The sequence below is a fragment of the Papio anubis genome, chromosome 1, assembly GCF_008728515.1.
Source record: "Papio anubis isolate 15944 chromosome 1, Panubis1.0, whole genome shotgun sequence".
Classification (NCBI taxonomy): domain Eukaryota; kingdom Metazoa; phylum Chordata; class Mammalia; order Primates; family Cercopithecidae; genus Papio; species Papio anubis.
This window is the reverse complement of record NC_044976.1, coordinates 191,968,239-191,987,369: the sequence shown is the minus strand read 5'-3', so window position 1 is coordinate 191,987,369 and position 19,131 is coordinate 191,968,239. Positions and strand designations below refer to the sequence as shown.

Sequence of the window (19,131 nt, the reverse complement as noted above, 5' to 3'; positions counted from 1 at the left end):
GAAGGCAGAGTTGGTGCTGGATGAGGTGCGGCTGCAGATCCTGGCCAGCCCTTCACCAAGGCCGTGGAAGACAAAACTAGCCCTGAGTCCCGGGTGCTTGAGGGGCAGCTGATGAAATCAATGAAGTGGCAGGATGGAGTGGGAGATCAGGGAAGAGGCCTCGAGGGGATGGAGGATGACTGGACAAGGCTTTGGTAGAACTGCAACCCTCTTCACCCTCTCCTGACTCCCCTCTGCTCACCACCGTCTTCAGACCTCTATAGAACTTGACCTACTGGTGGTGGAGGAATTCCAATGAATCCAGGGTGGCCCTGGGTAACCCAGGGCTCAGAGCTCGACTCGGTTGAGGGCAGGAGGCTGGAAGAGATGACCTCCGCTAGTCCCCCCAGACGGTCCAGCCCCCTGAAGCCTGTGATGATCCTTCCACTAGGCCAGACCCACTGACTGCCAGAGTGGGTGCCACCTTCTTCAGGGCTGTGCCAGTTCAGGCCCTTGGGTAGGAATGTGTGCACTGGTGTCTGGACACCCTGTGGGAGGCAGAGGGCCTCTGGTAGATATGGTCATTCCAGACCTCGATCAGTATCTCCTTCCCTCTGCAGACCCCCTCCCTCTGCCTGTGTCCTCTGTCCATCTGCCTCCTCCCTTGGGCTCACTGCCTCTACATGACGATCTGAAGCCTGCCTCCTCAGCCTGCCTTGCATCCTCATGGGAGCCCTCCTATGATACATTTTTAATTTATCTTTAAAAATACATTATTTGAAACCAGATTTGTAAAGCCCATAATCAGTTGAAAAGAAAAGAAAATTCAGATTTGTGTGGGTTTTGTATTTGGTAAAAAGATAATTAAGTAGCTTCTGACAGTGAAATTAGAGTTTTAACTTAGCTGGCATATCATTTATAAAAGAGCCTAACAGGTCTGACACAAAACAGGCCTGCCATAGAAGTTAAAGCCTTTCCTTTGACTCTGCTATATTTATTTTCTAATGGACAAGTATAGAATGGTAAAGATGATAACAATTTAAAAAGATAATAATAACCAATATTTAATTGAATACTTCCTATTCTTATTGATTTAACTATATCACCTAATTTATTTCTTGCTGCTGCTCTCTGAGGTAAGTACTATTATTATCCCTACCATAAAGATGAGGCAATTCAGGCACAAGAGTTTAACCTGCTTGCTTGAACAGCTAGTAAGTGGCAGAGCTAGAATTCAAACCCAGGTAGTCTGATTCCACACGCCTTTGCTGTACTGAAAGTACTTAACCCAGTCTGGGCACAAAGTGAGTGCTTTCTATGATCATCATTGCTTTAATTATTACTGGATTTAAGAAAAATATATTGAATGCCTACCCAATGGAGAGCTGAGGAATGAACAATATACACAAGGTCAGTATTCTCATGGAGCATAGAGGTCAGGGGAGGAGACAGATACTATTCAAAGAATTGTACCTTGAGAGTAGAAACAGATCACTTGAAGGAAAAGAAAATTTCTGAATGGTCTCATTTTAGACCACCAGGTCCTTAAGACTTGTTACTGGATGATCAGAGTATACGCTTCCATTACTTCTATTATCTACTCATCTTAAACTCTGCTGCTTGGTTAAAGTTTTAGAAACTTTACTCTATCAAGTCACCGCCCTGTTCAAAAACCTTTGATGGCTTCCAGTTTTCTAGAGCCTAAGTAGCCACTGTGTGTCATATATACCAAGAAACTCTCATCCCACATTTATAGCAAACATCAGTAACCCATCATGGTGATTTTTTTTCTATTTGGTTGTGGTTTTATCAATAAATCAAAAATTGGCACTTGAATTGAAACACTTTTGCCATCCTTGACCTGGTTTGCTGTATAGAAACATTGGTTTTGGACTTACACAAACTTCGGTTCAAATTTCAGCTCTCTGCCAGTCATTGGTGGTGTGATCCTGGCCAAGTCATTTCACTCTCTTAACAAATAAAATGGAGATAATAGAAACTATTCAATAGAGTTTTTAGGTAATGCAGGTAAACAATTTAGCATAGTGCCTGGTATATATTGCTTAGTAAATTAAAGGTATTATCTTTATCACCATTGTCATAATGTTCATTATTGCCATCAGAAAGCTTTCCAAAGTCTACACAATCTAGCTCTGATTTACATTTCCAAATTTATCTCCATACTCTACCAAAGGAAGCCTCCACTTCAACTAGAGGAATTCAGGTCTCCTAAAACTAGCCTGCCATGTTCTTTTTCTGTGTATAAAAATCTGCCTTATTCTTCAAATGCCATTTCATTAAATTCATGAAATTTATTTCATGAAATTTCCCTGGCCCCCTTCAGCCAGTCACACTGCTCTCCATTAAACTCCATTAAACTCTCATTAAACTCTCACTGTTTCTAACACTTCATCATACACTATCTGGCAACATTCTCTTATGCTGGTGTTTAATTTTATATTACAATTTAATTTTACATGTCTTTTTATCTTTTCCATCTAAACTCTCAATTCTTCTTTTGTTTCTTTTTTTTTTTGAGACAAAGTTTCATTCTGTCACCCAGGTTGCAGTGCAGTGATGTGATCATGGTTCACTGCAACCTCGAACCTCCCAGCCTCAAGAGATCCTCCCACCTCAGCCTCCTGACTAGCTGAGACTTTAAGCACCTGCCTCCATGCTCAGCTAACTCTTTTTTTTTTTTTTTTTTTTGTCGTTTGTAGAGACATCTCCCTCTGTTGCCCAGACTGGCCTTGAACTCCTGGGCTCAAGTGATCTTCTTGCCTTGGTCTCTCAAAGTGTTGGAATTACAGGTGTGAGCTATTGCGCCCAGCCAAATAGGAATAATCACTTTTTATTTTTTGAGACAGAATCTCACTCTGTCACTCAGCTGGAGTAGAGTGGCATGATCATAGCTCATGGCAACTGTGACCTCCCAGGCTCAAGCAATCTTCCTGCCTCAGCCTCTGGAGTAGCTGAGACCACAGGTACATGCCACCACCCCTGGCTAATTTTTGTATTTCTTTAGAGACTGGGCTCACTAGTCTCAAACTCTAGAGAGTTTGGCAGTACCACTCTCAAACTCCTGGGCTCAAGTGATTCTCTCACCTCAGCCTCCCAAAGTGTTGGGATTACAGGTGTGAGCCACTGTGCTGGGCAGAAACGTGTATCTTCAAAACAGCACCTGGTGAAATGACTGCACATTCTTATCAATGAATGAATGAAATTTAGATAAAATAACACGTACTAGTTAACTTAAAATTAAACCATAAAGAGATAAAATTAATTTTTAATTCCTCATGTTACGTTAAAGAACTCAATATTATAAAAAAAAAATCTCTGGCTTTTTACTTTGAGTTTGAAAATCAGAGGCCCAGCACGGTGGCTCATGCCTGTAATCCCAGCACTTTGGGAGGCCAAGGTGGGCAGATCACGAGGTCAGTAGTTTGAGACCAACCTGGCCAATATGGTGAAACCCCATCTCTCTAAAAATACAAAAATTAGCTGGGCATGGTGGTGTGCACCTGCAGTCCCAGCTACTCAGGAGGCTGAGGCAGAAGAATTGCTTGAACCTGGGAAGTAGAGGTTGCAGTGAGCTGAGATTGAGCCAGTGCACTCCAGTCTGGGTGACAGAGCAAGACTCTGTCTCGAAAAAAAAAATCAGAATTTTCTCTTTGTCCATTAGTCCTAGTTAAATAAATATTTTTTAAAAAATTTGTGCTTATATATAAGTGTTAAAGAATACTCTATTTCTCCAAATAAGTACAAAGGATTTTTTATTTCTTAAATATGTTTTTAAAATTTGTATAATTAAAAAAAACTTTTTAAAAGAGAGAGACAGGGTCATGCTGTGTTGCCCTGGCTGGTCTCAAACTCCTTGGTTGAAGCAATCCTTCTGCCTCAGCCTCCCAAAGTGCTGGTATTACCACAGTACCTGGCCCAATTTTCTTTAACATAGATAAAATCACCATTCGCGGGACTCAACTAGTTTACATTCCTCTTTGACCTATGAAATGTGATATATGTTTTTCATATCAAGTTTGAATAAAATTATCAAAGACTCCATAAGCAGGTGCAACTTAGCCCAGTTGCTCCCAACCACCAGATGGTGAGGGTCTAGGATGACATTTCACTGCTTTCTGGCAAAATGGGAAAAATGAGGGCAACAAAGCAGTGATGAAGCAAGGGTTGGCAGGAGTAGCCCACCCCGGGGAAGGGACAGTATTTTCTCACTGACATTGTTTGGAACTGCCTGTTTATGGTGATAATGAAAAGCAGACAAACTGTTAGTGGATTCTATTACTGTTTTAAAATGATCTACAGAACATGCAACGCTGCTCTGCCTGTGCCTGAAGCTGACTGCTTCAACCATCATGCCTTTGGCATGCCATAGCAATAAAGTGAGCTTTAGGGAAAGCTGAATTTATTCAGTTGAAGAGACAGTCCATTATTCTATGATAAAATGCTGTTGGTGATTAAATGTCCTTTTAAAACAAAACGATGATGATGGGAAACAAATTTTTCTAATGTCTTCATTTGTTCAGTTTTAAAAACTTTATCATTACATCTATCCCCAAAGTGGGTTTTGTTACTGTTTGGTTTTTTTTTTTTTTTTGAAATGTTCTAGGTCTGTGAAATCCCAAATCTGACAACAGCTTGACAAAAATTAATCAAGAGAACAACTTGACTTAATGGAGAGTACACTGTGTTTTTTGGCTTAGAACAGTGGCGCTCCAAGTGTGGTACTCTAAACCAATAGCATCAGCACTAACTGGGAACTTGTTAGAATGCAAATTCTCAGGCCCTGTCTCAGGTCTAGTGAACTAGACACTCTGGAGTAGAGCTCAGCAATCGGTATTTTTAAAAAGCCCAGCCAGGCATGGTGGCTAACACCTGTAATTTCCAACAGTTTGAGAGACCACGGTGGGAGGACTGCTTGAGCCCAGGAGTTCTAGAGCAGCCTGGGCAACACAGGGGACCCTGTCTCTACAAAAAAAAAAAAAAATTAGGGGGGCATGATGGTACATGCCTGTGGTCCTAGCTGCTAGGGAAACTGAGGAGGGATCACCCGAGCCTGGGAGGTCGAGGTTGTAGTGAGCTGTGATCATGCCACTGCATTCCAGCCTGGATGACAGAGTGAGACTCTGTCTCAAAAAAATTAAAAAAATTAAAAATTAACAAGCCATCCAGGGAATTGTGCTACTGTTTGAGAACCATTTCCCAGGAATAGGTAGAGAAGATGCAAAAAGTGCTGAGACAAAATGCCTGGAGATTCTTAAATGCCCCCTATAAGGTCACTTTTAGTCCAATGATTGTGTCTATTTGTTTTATATGTATTTTCCATAGTTATTAATTAACCAATTTATCCAAAATAAATTAATCTAAAATAATCCTAGCGTCTTTGGCAAATGATTTTATAAGTGCCTATATAAAGTGGGATAAATCATATTAAATATAGTCCTTAAGTCATTAAGCTTGTTACTTTTTCAGAAGGCAGCCTGTCTGAAGAAAGGTGGAGCTGGCACTGTACTTGAGAAACAGAAAGACCTGTGAACCTGTAACTCCCTGTGAATCTAGCACTGAACATATGCCCCCACTATGATGGGATATAGGAGGGAATGTGAAATTGCTCCTTATCCAAGATTCTTTTACCTGAGAAAACAACCAATGCTGATGAAATACTAACTGGGTCATAAAGAATTACAATTTGATAGCTTAAGGTCTCTTATATTTTCATGATGTTTTTATGATGAATGTAGAGACTTCTGAAATATCAGGTTTGAGAAGGAAGAAAAGAATCCATGCAAACCATTCGCTTTCCACATGCACATATTTCAGGTTTTACTTGAATAAACAGCAATGAAAGAAGATGCTGGTGGAAGTGGCCTTTTTAATTGATACATAATAATTGTTCACATTTTTGGGATGCTGTAGTGGACTTTTCTGGCAACTGGCAGGTGGAAGGAACGGAGAGATGTGGTACTTGAAAGTGGGGCTCCCTCTCATCAGGTCACTGAGACATTTCAGGCATATAAAAAGAGAGAGGGTATGGAGGTACTGTCCCCATTCATGGTATATTCCCACATGCGTTTACTCAACAGACTAAAAGCCTGCAATATGTTAGCAGCTGGAGATATAAAGGTCCCTGATAAGCCCAGGCCCTCAAGGCACTTACACAACCCACAGGGAGAACGACAAGACTGGGTCCTCTGTACACCTCTGAGCCACATGACCATGCTAAATAGTGAGTGCAGATTTGATCAACCTGTATATAACTCTTTTAAGCTGCAAGAAACCCAGGGCCTCTGCCCTTGTTACCCTCAGCATCCATGCAATGCATGCATACCACATATCTCAGGCCTCTCCTCCTCCCTGGGAGGGCAAACGGCAGCCTCAACATTGAGACTTCCCCCCAAAAAATCTGGGTAATCAATCAGGTCTTGGTTGGCTGCTTCCAGAGAAGCCAAAGATTCCCCCATTCAGAGACTGGAACTCCCTTGGAAGTGTAACAACCCTTGGCTACAGTTAAATCCAACTAGAGAGGCTATAGATCCCTTCAAAGTTAAGAGGCTGCTGCTGCTTCCAACTGTCAGTCAGGTCCTGAAAACAAAACAATCCCTTTGCTGGCCTGCTCACAGGGTCTCGGCTTTCCTCAAAAGCAGAACCAAAGCCGACTTCTGAAAAGTCTGGTGTATGATGCTTCTTTTGAGAAGTATCTGTTCATGTCCTTTGCCCACTTTTTAATGGAGGGTTTTTTTTTTAAGGTTTTTTTTTTTTTTTTTTTTTTTTTTTGGTAAATTTAAGTTTCTTATAAATGCTGGGTATTAGACCTTTGCCAGATGCACAGTTTGCCCAAATTTTCTCCCATTCTGTAGGTTGTCTGTTTACTATGTTGATAGGTTCTTTTATAAGTTTAAAAAATGTCTGGTGTGCCCCTACTCACTGGGACACTGGTTTCTTAATGCTAGTTTAACCATCAGCCATATCAGAATATCATAATCACCTGCAACATAAAATACAGTAGTGTCCCCTTATAAGTGAGGAATATGTTCCAGTTCCCCCAGTGGATGCCTGAAACTGTGGATAGTACCAAACTCTATCTATACTATGTTTTTCCATATATATGAGATAAAGTTTAATTTATAAATTAGGCACTGTAAGAGATTAACAATAAAATAGCATAATTATAACAATATACTATAATATTTCATCATACTACTCAGAACAGCATACAATTTAAAACTTTTTAGTTTTAAATTTTTCCAACCTGCTCTTTAAGGTACCATACAATTTAAAATTTATAAACTGTTTATTTATGGAATTTTCCATTTTATATTTTTAGATCATGGTTTACCACGGGTAACCGAAACTGGGGAAAGTGAAACCATGAATAAGGGGGCTCTACTCTACAGATACAAGAAGCTCATACCAGACCTCCTAGAACCAGAATCTTCTATAATAGGGCTCTAGGCTTACATAGTTTTAAAAAAACTCCATAGGTGATTTTAATGCAAGCCATTGATTGGGAACCGCTGCGCTAGGATGGTAGTTCTCAAATTTCATGGGCATCAGAAGCACCTGGAGGGCTTGTTAAAGCACAGACTCCTGGGTTGAATCCCCAGAGTTTCTAAGTCAGCTGGCCTACAGTGGACCCCGAGAATTTCATTTCCCCTAAGTTCTCAGGTGATGTAGCTGTTCTGGAGCAGGGAGGACACGTAAGAACCTCTGCACTAGGGATCAGCGGGGGCCAGTTCTATTGGAAGCCTGTTTACTAGCTAAATACCTCTTGTTGACCACCTGGAGAAGATACTGCTTTTTACCTATCCAGCATTCATTCTCTCTTTCTTCCTTCTAACAGTATCTTGATTTTTGCTAGCGGGAGCAATGTTCCCAACTCACAGAACTACATTTACTCACTTCCTTTCTAAAAAGGGGTGGCCACAGTACTAAATACCAACAACAAAAAATCATAACCAGAAGCTGTTGGGTGAGGGCTCTGGTTTTTGGAAAAGCTTAAAAGTGGGCAAGGGAGGGAGTATTAGCTCAGCTGGCATTCTTCCCCTTTTGCCCTCACTCTTCTTTCTTTATGCCTGGAAAAAAGAAGTGGTAACTCAAGTTCTGACAATCATTCTGTGGCAACAAGGCAAAAAGCACATACTGAAGATGATGACAGTACCAAGGAGAAGGAGACTGGGTGACTGATGGTATTATGGAGCTGCCATACCAGTCCCACATGCCTACCTTCAGATCTCAAATTATGGGGCAGAAAAATAAAAGTTCTCATTTTTAAAGATTATTTTAGGGTCTCTATTTACTAGTGACCAGAAAATTAATTATTAATTTGTCACACTCCAACCCACCAAAATGGAGGCCATTATATTCACCTCTTTTCTCCCATCCTGCTGTTCTCACATGGCTCTGAGATTCTTCTTCCCTTCCCCAATCTCTTAACTATTCCTATTGCTTTCTGCAGAACTTCAGTGCCATTGTAAACTCCCTTGAAACTTGAATCTCTTCATAGGCTTCTTAGCCTTAAGTGAAACTTGGATATCCCCTAAGGGCATCAATTTCTTGGAGTCCTCAGAAGAAGCATCTCTGGCCAGGAGGGTAGGAACAGTTCTATCCTTTGTCCCAGTGCTACTTTAAGACCTCTTCCCCTTATATGTGAACTCCTGACTTTTTGAGAGTTATGCCATCTGGCTAGACTTTTTCTCCTTGTTGCTGTCACACCTTTGGTTCACAGACTTCCCTCGTTTGTGAAAGACTTCAGACTTTGAGTCACCATTTTCCTCTCCACCCTGCCTCCTAACCATGATCTGAGGTGATTTCAATGCCAATCAACGTGAAAGCTTCTCTCAGTTCCTAGACTTACATATCTCTAGTAACTGATACTGATCTCCACTCCACACTGGCTACCTCCTTCCACACCCTGAACCATATCATCCATTACCACGGAAAGCTCCACTTCTGAAGTGTACCATGACACAGCTCTTTCCCTGTTATTCCTGGGGTCTCTGTAGCTACCTCAGAAAAGCATTCGGTCCCTTGGCCCATCACTTTCTCCCTTTCTTCAAGCACCTCCTGCCATCACATCTTTCCTTGTTTATAACTTTACAGTTGCTAACATCCTCAATTATCTTTCCTCATGGTACCCTCCTGTAAAAACTTCACCCCGGGCCAAACTGTTCACCAGAAAATAATAACACCATAATACATGTGATCTCCTAAGTCAACTGAATTGTAAATGCAACCTATAAATGTATATTCTGTCATCAGCACTTTCTCCATGACCACTTCAAACTTTGTCTACTATCTCTTATTCAAGACTCCTGGTGCCAGATGTTTTGGAATTTACAATAATAATCTGGAATACATAGTATATATTATATAATACTCCACAGGGTCTGGGAAGTCACTCATCATCAAATACATTAGCATTTTTACAGCAGTGTGAAAACTCACACTAAATAGGTTAAATAAAAATGATATACATTAAATGTTTTGTGAAGCTACTGAAACAAAACTGTTTAATACACAACTTGATATAAGATCAGGTTAGGCTTTACCATTAAACTTATGAAAAAACTTTGGTTTTCAGACATTTTTAGATTTTTAGATCACAGATAAAGATGGTACTATCATGTTTGCTTGCGGATAGGCATTAATCTGGATTCATTCCCACAGGCTACCCTTCACATCCAGTTAGTCTCTGAGGCTGGCTGTTCTACCTCACTAAATGTCTTTTGAAGTTCACTGCTTCTGGCTATCCCTTCTGCCATAGTAATTCAGGAAACCACAATTTTCTCCTGAATTACCTTAATAGACTTCTACCTAGTCTCTGTCCCTCTAGACTCCACCCACTTGTTTCCCCTGCCCGACCCCAGGGCCCTTTGATCTGTTCTCTACACTGCAGCCAGAGTGACCTCTATAACACAGATATGACTGTGCTATTCCCCTGAGTAAAGCATTTATTTGGATCCCTAATGGCCTCAAGATGAAGTTCAGTTGTCTTAATATGACTTTACAAGGCCCCTGCTGACTTTTCCAGCTTTATCTCTTGCCATTTTCTACCTCCTGGGCAAAGCCCCAGTCTTACTGCACTATTTTTAGATCTCTAAGAGAAAGTTGTTTGCTTTTGTATTTGGACAAGTTGTTCCCTCTTTGACAATGTACTAGTAAAAATCACAACTCTTCTTCTTTCAAGATAGAAACTAAAACTAAAGATGAATTATGAGTGTCAGTATGTGCAGAGGCCTGTGTTAATCATGGCCAAGAAACTGGGGCCTGTCCAATCATCTTAGTCACCCTGCACCTATGTTTATTTCTGATTAATCCTGGATTCACTATTTTTTCCCCCAGAGTATACCAGAATAAGAATGCATGCAGAAATAATTATGTATCCAAATTCAGATTTGTTTAGATCAACCACTTATGAAACTGACTTTGCAAAGATTATGACAGTGAGAGGAGTCTAGCATAGCTGACTCCGCCTTGCTTCTGGCCTCACAGGCTGGCTGTCTTCACTCTTCCCTGGGTGTCAGCCAAGCTCACCATGAGAGGAACTTAGTCTATAGTTTAACCTGAAAGCAAGAACTAACCCCTTCCTGGCTCAGGAACTGAAAACTGCCTTTGTAAAACTAATGAAAAGCCGCAAGATTAAGATTATGGGAGCGGCCTGAACGCTGCTAAAATGTAGACGTAGGTTCTATAGTGCTTTACTGCTCAGGGGTCATGTGGTCCAGAGGTCACAAGATTTGTGATTTCCCCAACTGATCCCGTAGGTAACATCACTCTCATAAAACCTAAGACTGGTCTTTTGAGATGTTTTTTAGATGTGCATTCCGGCAGCCGATGGACCTCACATGGACCCTGACTTATGACTCACCTGATCCTGTGGCCCCACCCAGAGGTAGACTCAGCACAAGAGGGCCGTTTTCTACATCTGTATGGTTTCATCCCCAGTAAGTCAGCAGTACCCACTTCCTAGCCCTTGCCCACCAAACTGTCCATAAAAACCTTAACCTTTGATCCTTTGGGGAGACTGATTTGAGTAATAATTCCATCTCTTATGTGGGTGGCCTCTTGTCAATTAAAATGGTAACTTCAATAACACAGTCTTGGTGAATTGATTTTCTCTGTGCAGGGGGCAGGAACAACCTGTTGGGCAATCACACTTATACATACAATTAAATATTTTATATGCTTCTTAAAATTTTACAATCACAAACATGATATCACCAAGTTATAGAACATTTAAACAAAAAAAAAACAGGAAAGACCCATGTTTTCATCATTCTATAAAATATTTGCTATACATAACTGTCTCCTGAAAGGTAAGCTCTGTGAGGATAACAGCCTCATGTATTCTATTTACGGCTGTGTCCTCAGTGAAGTGCTTTAATGTTTAAAAAATATAAATACAGGCCAGGCATGGTGACTCTCATCTGCAATCCCAGAAAGTTGGGAGGCTGAGGCTGGAGGATTGCTCAAGCCCAGGAGTTCAAGACCAGCCTGGGCAACATGATGAGACACCATCTTTACTTTAAAAAAAAAAAAAAAATTATTTGGGCATGGTCACACAGCCTATAGTCCCAACCTCTCAGGAAGCTGAGGCAGGAAGATTGCTTGAGCCCAGGAGGTGAAAGCTGCAGTAAGCCATGATCACGACATTGCAATCCAGCCCAGGAGACAAGGTGAGACCTTGTCTCAAAATAATAATAATAATAAAAGTACCTAAATGAATGATTGACATATCATTTTGGTATACTGAATTAAAATGTGAACATACTTGAATTTTCTACCATATACCCATTTAGCAACATTGAGGTTCTCAATTTTAGTACACGCAAAGTTTTGGTTGTTCCCGTAAGAGAAAATCAGAAAAAGAAGGTCCTTGGAAAAGACCACAGGTTTGGAGGTAAAGCGAAAGGCAAAGAAGTAGATATTTTTTCCCCACATACAATGATTCCCAAAGATATGTTTTTCAATGAATCCTGGGGAAAGATGAAGGAAGCAAGGAGAAAGTAAAACTGACTCTCAGAAGTATCACTGGTGACATGAGTGAGATGACAACTGACACTGAAGTGGAGAAGAGGGGAGGCGTACACGAGGTTGAGTCATAACATCACAAAGGCATCATTCATTTTCATAGACAAGAGCCAACAAACGACTTCTTGTATGAGTAATGTATGCCATACAGCAAAATAAATTGCCAGTATCTTGTTAGAACTGTAGGTGGAAGCCATCTAGAAAAATTTCTGATGAGCCAAGGGATAAATGGATCAATTAAATTAGAATCTCTACTTGTTATCTTTAAAGGTGTTAAGGTCATGAAAGTCAAGGAAAATTTCAGAAACTGATCTAGATTGAAAGAGACTAAGAAGAAAACTAAATGCAATGCATGGTCCTGACCTGGATCCTTCTGCTAACAAAGAACCTTATTGAGACAACTGGTGAAATCTGAATGGAGTCTAAGGATTAGATGGTAGTAATGAATGAATGTTGATTTCCTTATTTGGATGCTTGTAATGTGATTATGTAAAAAAAAAAAAAAATGCCCTTTTATGTTAAAAATACACACTGAAGGATTCAGAAGTATGCACATTATGTTGATGACGTACTCTCAAATATTCGTAAAAAAGTTTATTGTATTGTACTCGCAACATTTCTAAAAGTTTAAAATTGTTTTAAAAAATTAGAATCTTGGCCAGGCTCAGTAGCTCATGCCTGTAATCCCAGCACTTTGGGAAGCCAAGGCGGGTGGATCACAAGGTCAGGAGATCAAGACTATCCTGGCTAACATGTCAAAACGCTGCCTCTACTAAAAATACAAAAAATTAGCCGGGCATGGTGGTTTGCACCTGTAGTCTCAGCTACTTGGGAGGCTGAGGCAGGAGAATAGCTTGAACCTGGGAAGCAGAGGGTGCAGTGAGTCGAGATTGCACCACTACACATCAGCCTGTGCAACAGAGCGAGACTCTGTTTCAAATAAAATAAATAAATAAATAAATTAGTATCTCTGGGGGTGAGTCTGGACATCAGTATTTAAAAAACTGGCTAGGTGATTCTGATGTGCAACCAAGGCTAGGAAACACTGTTACAGAGTCTTCATCATCACCAGAGAAAAAAGGTGACGTACTTTTTCAATGAGTGCAAAAAATATAATTTATTTAACTAAACTCTTCCTTCCTTTCTTTCAAAAATCACTTATTGAAGAGCTTTTATATGCCAGGCAAGAGAAAATCTCTTCCCTATGTGTATTCACAGTCTCACACAAGCAAACAGACACTGTGCTTTAATAGTATAACAATAATAACTACTATCATTTGTTGAGCAATCACTATTTGCTAGGCACAATGCTATTTGATAGGGCAGGTACTGTTATCTTCGTTTTACAGAGTGAGGAAACCTATGCACAGTGACATGAGTAACTTGCCCAGGTGTACAGAGCTATTTTGAGTCTTGTCTACACCACTATAGTATAGGAAGGCAATGTGCTGTGAAAACACACGTACGGACTGATGCAGACTATGGGTGCCATAGAAGGTTTCTTAGAGGAGGGAAGGTGGGATGTATCTGTAAATATGCATATGATTTCCATTGTTAATGATCACAAATACTCCTTCCATGAACATCTGTGCAGGTAACTTTCCATTTTGTAGTCCTGCTGCCACTCTCTTCCTTTGCTTAGATTCTAAGAAGTAGGATTCTGGGACAAAAGTTATAGAAATACTCCAAGGCTTTCAATATGTTATGCCCATAGTTGTCACCAGCTTTATGAGGGTATCTATTTTACTATAGCATTGCCAGCAGTGGGCATTATTACTTCAAAAATTCTTCGCCATTAATAGAAAACTAGTATTTGATTACTCAGCTGAACATTTTTCCATCAATGCTGTCTTTAACACAGAAATTTAAGATCTTTATAGTTACAACCAGCAGAGTATAAGAGAACATTAACAGTGAAAGAACATTCTAGAATGTCTTATATTATAAATACCATAATTTATTCCTATAATCACAAAATTGGGTCACAATTAGCAATATTCAAAGAAAACAAATTTCGGTATTCATGCTAAGATCTTTGACCTCTCAAACTTACTATGAATTCTAGGAGTATAGCAGAAATGAGTTGTTTGATCCTATCACAATCCAGCAAGTAAAACATGTTCTATAACTGTTTGCTATAAAAATAAATAAATAAATAAATAAATAAATAAATAAATAAAATAATGGATAATGACAAAATATAAACTGAAGCCATACTTTCTGAGAGAAGTAGCATGTTCCCCTCTGTCTCTTCTGGCCATATAAATAGGATAACAATATATTCCAGTTTGCATGTGACAGTTCCGGTTTATGCCTCTTGTCCTAACATCTTTTCTGATTAGAGCTGCCTTTCGAAGTGTGCTTAATTGGGCAATAAATTTTATGGTCACTCTGCATCTACAGGATGTCCCCCTAATGAAGAGCTGATCTTAGGAACAAAGTGCTCACTGATCAGACAACTTGTCTTTGTGTCACTCGGATTTTCACTTTGAAGACCTATAGCCAGACACCTCATTTGGCTTTTACGTATTTTCATAGTATTTTATCATCTGAAGCCAAATAATAATCTGAAAGTAGTTAATTGATAAGGGCATCCTTGACTATATCAGCACTCTTTATTTCATTTTATTGATAAAAGAAGTGAGGCATGGAAAGAAAATGTGGCTTATTCAAGCTCACATCAAGTAAAATAATCAGCCATATGAGAGGAAGCTACTGAAGCTCTAACTTCTGATTTTTGATTAATAATCTAAACCACACAGTCATTAGTATGCAATGAAATCTCCAGTGTAGTTAGATCAGAAAAAATTCAATCATTTAGTAAATGGCTTTACAAACTACAGGCAGTAATAATCTATTTCAAACAATATGAGCAAAATCATAGGCATACCTTAGATAATGCTTTTTCCTTTTTCTTTTTTTTCCCTCAGTCCCCCTTGGATAATATTTTTAATGGGTATAAATTTCATAGTTAATAATATTTCAGTCTTATTGAGTAAAAGTCTCTGTTCAAACCTACTTGACAGGTCCAAGCTATCAGAAGGTGAGGAAATATTTATAAAATAAGTGAAAATTTTAAATAAACATTAATCTTTTTGGTTATTAAAAAATAAAGCTTGTTACATTTTTACATTTCACACGTATGTCTAAATTTCATACAAAGATGTACAATAGATAAGATTTTACAAATATCTTGGACTATATCAGAAAATGTTAATGGAGCTAATGAAGTCACTTCCTATAACAACAACAAAGAAACATGGGGATAAATTTAATAGACTATGACTAAGAACCATATGAAAAAAAGTGACTCTACTGCTTGCATAAAAGGAGAGGCATACCATATATGAAGTTGGAGAACCTCACTATTACAGATATGACATTTCCATATAATTTATAAACATATTGTAACATCAGTCAAGATCCCATGTGCATTTTGTAGGGGTGGAGTAAAGACCTCCAGTAAAAAATCATTTAAAGTTCATTCGGAGGTTGGCTGGGCGTGGTGGCTCATGCCTGTAATCCCAGCACTTTGGGAGGTGGGTGGATTGCCTGAGGTCAGGAGACCTCAGGCGAAACCTCATCTCTACTAGAAGTACAAAAAAAAACCTCATCTCTACTAGAAGTACAAAAAAAACCTCATCTCTTCTAGAAGTACAAAAAATTAGCTGGGCGTGGTGCACGCACCTGTCACCCCAGCTATGCAGGAGGCTGAGGCTGGAGAAATGCTTGAACTCAGGAGGCGGAGGTTGCAGTGAGTCAAAATCGCACCACTGCACTACAGCCTGGGTGACAGAGCGAGACTCCCTCTCAAAAAATAAATAAATAAATAGATAAAATAAAGTTCATTTGGAGGAATACATTTTAGGGACTAACCAAGAACACTTTTGTAAAGTATAAATAAGCTATAATAATAAAAACAGTATTTTGCTGGCACAGATCAATGGAATAAAACAGGAAGTTCAGAAACAGGCAAGGATGTATATAAGTATTCAATAAATGAGAAAGAACAATGAAAGGATGGAAGGATTTAACCCATTTAGCCATGGATTTAGCCATTTAAATAAAATGTTTATTATTAATAAACAATATTGTGATAGCTGGCTAAATCCATACCTCACACTATATGTCTAATAAATTCCAGGTGGACTGAACATTTCAATGTATGAAAATGAAAACAAAATATTTGGGGAAGGCTTTTCTATGTACAACTTCCAGGACATATTTTTTTAAGACTAATAGATTTGTTCGCATAAAACATAATACTCATTAAAATAAATGTGTATTAAGGATATCAGCCATTTTTCTGTCATTTATAGTATAATTACTTATATTTATTTCTTTTTAAGTTTCATTTAGCTTATTTTGACACAAAAATTTTAAAATCTATAAGAAGTTAAAAAAATAAAATTTGTATTTACAGTTTCCTTCTCGGATTTTGGTCTAGAAATGACTTTCTTAACCCTAAACCAGACCTATTTTCACTTATATTTTCTCAGAATTCTTTCATTGTTTCATATTTTATGTTAATTTGAAATATGAGAGATAAATATGGCTCTGTCTCATATTAGTTGTCTGGCTTGGGGATGTTACTTAACCTCTCTGAGTCTCAATTTCAGTTTCCTAAAAAAAGCAGATATAACAAATACCAGCCTATTGGAATTGCTATGGCAATGAAAAGAAATCATTTATACAACACATGTGTCATGGTAGAATCTGGTTAATAAAGGTGACCAAAATGTTAGCTATCACTTTTAGTGCTATTGTTACAGTCAGTAGCTAGTCGGGTATGAGCAGGGCAGGAAAGGGCTCCCATACCTCACACCAGGAGTATCGGGAGACCATCAGATGATGGTCAGGTGGTTGTTAACTATCTCGCTGAAGTAATAATTGGTCACAGCTGGCACCAGGGAAAGGCGGTCTCCTAGTAGATTGAAAACAACTAAAACTGGTGACGAGTGGCTTCCCAGTAAGATCTCAGGAGTTGGGCGAGTGGTCAGAAGTAATGCAAGACCCTGGAGGTATGCCACCATATAAAAACCCCAAGTCAAAAGGTCAAGTCATACACTTGTCTTTCAAGTCACCTGCTTGGCCCTCTTCCAAGTGTACTTTCCTTTCTTTTGTTCCTGCTGTAAAGCTTTTAAGTAAACTTTCACTGCTGCTCTAAAACTTGCCTCAGTCTCTCCTTCTGCCTTATGCTTCCTCAGTTGGATTCTTTCTTCTGAAGAGGCAAGTACTGAGGTTGCTGCAGACCCCTATGAATTTGCCATGGGTAACACTATCACACTGTATATTAGACTCCTCCCCCACCCTTTTAGAGGCAAAGTCTCACTATGATGTCCAGGGTGGAGTGCAAGGGCTATTCACAAATGCAATCATAGCACACCATGGCCTTGAACTCCTGGCCTCAAGCAATCCTCCCACTTAAGCCTCCCAAGTAGCTGGGACTCCAGGTGAATGCCACTGAGCCTGGCTGGACTTCTCAATTTCATTGGAAAACAGTTGACCCTTGAACAGTGCGGAGGTATGGGGTACCTATCCCCTGCACAGTGGAAAAATCTACATATAACTTTTGATTCCCCAAGAGCTTAACTACTAATGCTGTTGACCGGGGGCTTCACTATTAACAAAAAGTCGATTAACACGTAAATAGACTAGTATCTACCTATATGTTACGCATTCATAATATACATATTTTTTTCTTTTATTTTTGGTATTTCTAGGCTACAAAGTTCACCCTAGAGTTTTTTCAAATTGCCACAAATCTCCAAAAAACTTTCTAATATATTTATTGAACAAATGAATATATAAGTGGACCAGCACAGTTCAAACGTTGTTCAAGGGTCAACTGTATGTATTTTCATGACTAGCAATTTATGGTGATGGTATAGTCATCTGATGTAAAAACAAATTTCACACCATTTAATTATTTTAAAATCATAATGTATGCCAACCAGAAAAAATATCTAAATTCTTTGAAGGCTATACAGCATACTACAAATTGGTCTTTGAAAGCTGCAGTCCAAAATCATCAGGTGGCCAAGGAACAGAGTCATCCAAGGGGAACATTACACACCGGGACCTGTCAGTGGGTGGGGGGCTGGGGGAGGGATAACATTAGGAGATATACCTAATGTAGGTGATGGGTTGATGGGTGCAGCAAACCACAAGGGCACGGGTATACTTATGTAACAAAACTGCACTTTCTGCACATGTAACCTAGAACTTAAAGTTAAATAATAAAACAAAAAGTTTTCTTACACATTAGAACTTCTGAGATAATTTACGAGCTTGAAATATAAATAGGATGTTTACCTTCGTTATCTTACCTCTAATAGGCCATCCTCTGGCAGATCAGTACAGTGAACAGCATTCTGGATCTTAGTTTTACCAAAGATTGCTCTGAGAGTTCCAGGGCGTAAATGCCGGGCAATTTCCTATTAAACATACATTCACATATAGATTAAAGTTAGTCATATGGTATAAATAAGAAAAACACTAGCTATATGACACATTAACTTATTTATGAAATACATGTTACATATAGACAGTGCTTATAAGGGTTTTTCTGTGGCCCAATGTAAAGTCTGCTTTCATCTACATCGGGGAAAAATAATAATTGCATTTCTTTTTATCAGTAGATTTTGGGAATCACACAAAATGTGAAGCTAGTTCATTACCGTGAAAGACTTGTATTTTATAAAGACAGTAGAGATCTTAATAACTTTGATTTAAAATGAACCAATTTGATGCTGTCAATTTCAAAATATTTTTTAAAAATGTTAGCTGTATCAACTTAGTAGTAATCTTTAGGGGGAAAAATATGGTCACAAATAGCCCTGAATTTAATGAGGGTTAGAGAGAGGCAAGGGAATGATAATGATGTACAAAAAAATTTAAACTGAGTAAGACAGGAAGAGAGGACCTAGGGGATAAAGAGGTAATCGACAATGAAAAGGTGGATCAATGAATTTGAGCTCCTAGTGGTACGGGATAATGATTGAGATCAGTATGTTAGAGGAAGAGAGCTGGAAAGTTAAAAGATACTTGAGATTGAGATTACGGTGGGTGGGAGGAGATAGGGCTACAGTGATTGATAATGATCAG

General features: G+C 39.1%; 1 protein-coding gene across 2 annotated transcripts in view; it reads right to left on the bottom strand.

Moving 5' to 3' along the window:
* NME7 (NME/NM23 family member 7) overlaps positions 1–19,131 on the bottom strand; it is a 212,184-nt gene that overhangs the window by 18,847 nt on the left and 174,206 nt on the right. For both annotated transcript variants that reach the window (XM_003893523.4, XM_009193528.4), the window contains exon 11: positions 18,354–18,461. In XM_003893523.4, the coding sequence (XP_003893572.1) occupies positions 18,354–18,461 (108 nt within the window). The remainder of the gene's footprint in view (positions 1–18,353; positions 18,462–19,131) is intronic.